The sequence below is a fragment of the Quercus lobata genome, unplaced genomic scaffold (assembly GCF_001633185.2).
Source record: "Quercus lobata isolate SW786 unplaced genomic scaffold, ValleyOak3.0 Primary Assembly Scq3eQI_390, whole genome shotgun sequence".
Taxonomy (NCBI): domain Eukaryota; kingdom Viridiplantae; phylum Streptophyta; class Magnoliopsida; order Fagales; family Fagaceae; genus Quercus; species Quercus lobata.
Window position 1 is genome coordinate 4044 of NW_022154849.1, and position 3671 is coordinate 7714.

Genomic DNA, 3671 nt, shown 5'->3' on the forward strand with positions numbered 1-3671 from the left:
AAAAAATAAAAAAATCAGCCTTTATGTTAGCGGATATAAACTACAATAGATCTGGGCAAAACACAAGACTGAAAACGGAATGAAAAAAAAAAATACAATCTTTTCGCATAATCTAGACAATGAATGATTAAAACACCGCCACGTACGTGATTTTCTCTCCCTTGGGGGGAAAAAAATACCGATTTTCCTCTCTTGGCAATTTGATCCTCTCTTTTTCTCTCCCTTTCTCTCTCTTTTGCTCATGATAGGTGTATGGATATTAATAATTAAAGTTTTAAGGCATAATTTAAGGGATAATCTCTTAAAAGTCACTGTTAACAAAATGAATATTAAATTTTTAATGAATAGCTTTCTTATTTTGTATTTGGGATTTATTTTTTTTGTATATGTGTGTATTTATAGCATGTGCAAACTTAGGATAGAGATTTATTTTATGCTGCATCTTAGAAGAAGCAAACACGCTAGTTAACAAGTTCAATCTTTCACAAAATAATAAATTCAAAAAAAAAAAAAAAAGTTCCAGAAAACCGTACCTCTTCCTGCTCCAAAGGTTCAACGGTTGAAACAATGTTAGGTAAGGAACTTGCCTGCAACAAAGCCTATTAGGCTTCTTTACAAACATGAAAAACCATCTTTTATCTAGGTACCTGAGCCTCATAATTTTCCAAATCTCTTATAGTACAATTGAGAAAGTATTATTTTCTTCCCCTAACAAACACCTATTAGGTACCTTTCCTAGAAAGTGAATTAAGATAAGTTGCAGGTTCCTAATCTTTGCACAAAATATGATCTGGCCAGAATCATGATTACTTGATATTCAATATAAAGCTAAATATTGGATACCTTCTCAGATGTGGTCTGATGAATTGCTTCATCAAATAGTTTCCTTCAAATGAAAAAATAAACAAATGTTTCAATTGGGTATTTGTATACGTTTATATGTGCTTCAACAAATAGATTGAACTTTCTGTACATACCTTCCTTTCAGTGCAGAAGCCAGACAATTGGCTTTCTTTTCAAAAAGATGCACTTTTGAAGCTGTATGTTTCTTCACAGTAGTGGAAACACTTCTAGGTAGAATATTCTTCTTATGTGAAGAAGGCACCATTGGTCTTGTTGAACTTTTGGCTTTCTTTGTGGAGTCCACTGCACCCCGATTGATACCTAGACAAGACCAAGATGCTAAACTTACCATGTACACAAAATCTTGGCAAAAGGATGGGTTCTACACACAAAAAATGAAGTACTTTAAAAAAAAAAAGGTTCAAAAAGCAATAAAATAGAGTGCTTCATTAGGTGAACATCAAAAGCATTACCAAGCAAGTGATCATTATAATTCTGTTCAGCCCACCCAAAGAATCTTTTAACATGTGAGTAAGCTTGCTTTCCCAATAAGGTACATGGCTTTCGTTGGCATTCAGTGAATAAACGACATTATGTATGGCATATATGGATCGATTAATTTTGGTACTTTCAACAAGATTAAGGTCATCAACACTCTTTCTTCTGGCATCTTCATACCCTGGCAAAGGTAGTAAAGCACCAACCAGGGTTTGAAAATAATAAAAATTATAATTTCAACAAAGTGCTAAATTTGGGATGTCAATAGAAAAACCTGCCAAGTCAATGAAATTCATCTTGCCGACAAGACAAATGTCATCATTTTTACTGGGAGACACAAGATGTATTATTAAACCCCTATGGTTCCTACAAGGAAGTTCACCTGCTATTTTTTGAACTGATTTACGCGAACCACACATGCTGGCATGTAGTTTGCGAAATTCTGTAACAAATTTGACTGGAACTTGGAAAACTAAAAAATAGGCATTGCAAATAGGGTTACATAAAACACATCATTACATTTTCATCTAATTAAATTAATAGGAAAACAGCTTATGTTATGACTTGCCTGAGAAAGTCCTTTATGTTGAATTTTTCCTTTATATACCAATATAGAAATTGTTGGCTGTTTTGGATCCAAAAGATCATACACATGCTCCTGATAAACCTCATAGAAAGATATAGTAACCAAATTCCCATTTTGCTCAGCCATAGAAAGAATTTCAACTATGGCTAGTGTAGCCAAACCTGGTTTCTCATCAGAGCCCTTCAAAATTGAATAGTTCATCATAAGTCAAACACAAATCCTAGAAATATATATATATATATATATATTAATAAATGCCAGGGAAAACTTGGAGACAGAAGAAACAAAATTATTAAAATCCAACCTGAATTACAAAAGTCTTTCCACTCCCTCTTGCTCCACACGCGATAACAGTGGAGTTACATTCTTCTAAAACCCCAAAAATCAAGGGCTTTACCTCCCTTGAGAATATCAAATCATTGTCTTCATTTTGCTCGTAATAGTAATTAACTCCATAGGACTCTTTACGATTGCAAGAGAAGACAAGAAACTATACTTAATTACCATAATCCTATGGTTTTGTTACAACAAAAACCAAGAAAGAGAGAGAAGACTTGCAAAGGCCTTGGGAACCCTTGGACAGGTTGAAGCCTTCGCAAGATTGTGAGGGAGCAAGTTCCCACGGTATGTTTTCTAATGGAGACAAGACTTGATAAGGAGGGTTTTGAAAAGTTGTATGGAAATTTACCATTTTAGAATAAGATCATTGTAAAACACCAAGATTCTGGGGGAGGTTTAGCTTTTTTGTGGAAGAATGATGTTAGTTTGGAGGTTATAAATTTCACTGTCAACCATGTTTTGGTTAAAGTCACGGAAGAAGATGGTTTTATTTGGTACTTGACTGGATTCTGTGGGTGGCCGGAAGCACAGTAGAAAGAAAAATCATGGAGATTATTGAAATACTTACAGACATTTGTAGTGGGACCATGGGTTGTAATAGGAGATTTTAATGCATATTTACACGCTTCGGAGAAGAAGAGTGCAAGACAGCCACAAATTTCAAAGATTGAAGCTTTTAGGGAGACTTTGAATTCTTGTCACCTTCAAGACCTAGGATTTTAAGGGGTATCCTTACACTTGGAGCAACAAGAGACCCGGGAAAGCTAATACCAAGATTTGGCTTGATAGAGGTGTTGCCAATAAAGAATGGACCAACAAACTTCAGTTGAGTAAAATTATGCATTTGTCAACACATGAATCAGACCACCTTCCAATTTTGCTACATGTTCAATCTTATTCCCAACCAAGGCAGCAATGTGGGAGAAGCTTCAAGTTTAAGGAATCCTAGTTGCTTCAGTCTGAATGTGAAAATGTTATTCAAGAGGCTTGGGGGAAGGCAGGAGATGATAGGGTTGGGTTGGCAGCAGTATAGGACAAAATAGAGGTTTGTGGAGAGGAACTCATGGCTTGGGGTTCACCTATAACTGATCTGGATTCCATTGCCATCAAAGAACTTCAGAAGCAGCTGGATAGATTGAATGAGGCCCAACCTACTGAAGCTTCCAAAGCCGAATATTTGAGTTTGAGTAAAAGGATGGATGAGCTTCTACAAAAGTAAGAAATACATTGAGCCCAACAGTCTAGAATAAATTGGCTAAAGCATGGGGATAAGAATACAAAGTTTTTTCATGCCAAAGCAACACAAAGAAGTAAAAATCATATTAGAGGTATCTGAAATACACAAGGGCAGTGGGTGGAGGATTTGGAGGAGGTGATTGAGGTAGCTTTAGCCTACTTTGATAAC

General features: G+C 35.6%; 1 protein-coding gene across 1 annotated transcript; it reads right to left on the reverse strand.

The window, feature by feature from the left end:
- Window positions 1-528: 528 nt before the first annotated feature.
- LOC115973498 (kinesin-like protein KIN-10C) lies at window positions 529-3110 on the reverse strand (the record flags this gene model as incomplete). Its single annotated transcript, XM_031093758.1, has 8 exons — window positions 2969-3110; window positions 2232-2389; window positions 1906-2107; window positions 1616-1804; window positions 1317-1522; window positions 978-1225; window positions 844-886; window positions 529-587 (listed from the first exon to the last, which is right to left on the reverse strand). Coding segments are annotated over exons 1-8 (1247 nt in total), but the record flags the coding sequence as incomplete, so codon positions are not given.
- Window positions 3111-3671: the final 561 nt, after the last annotated feature.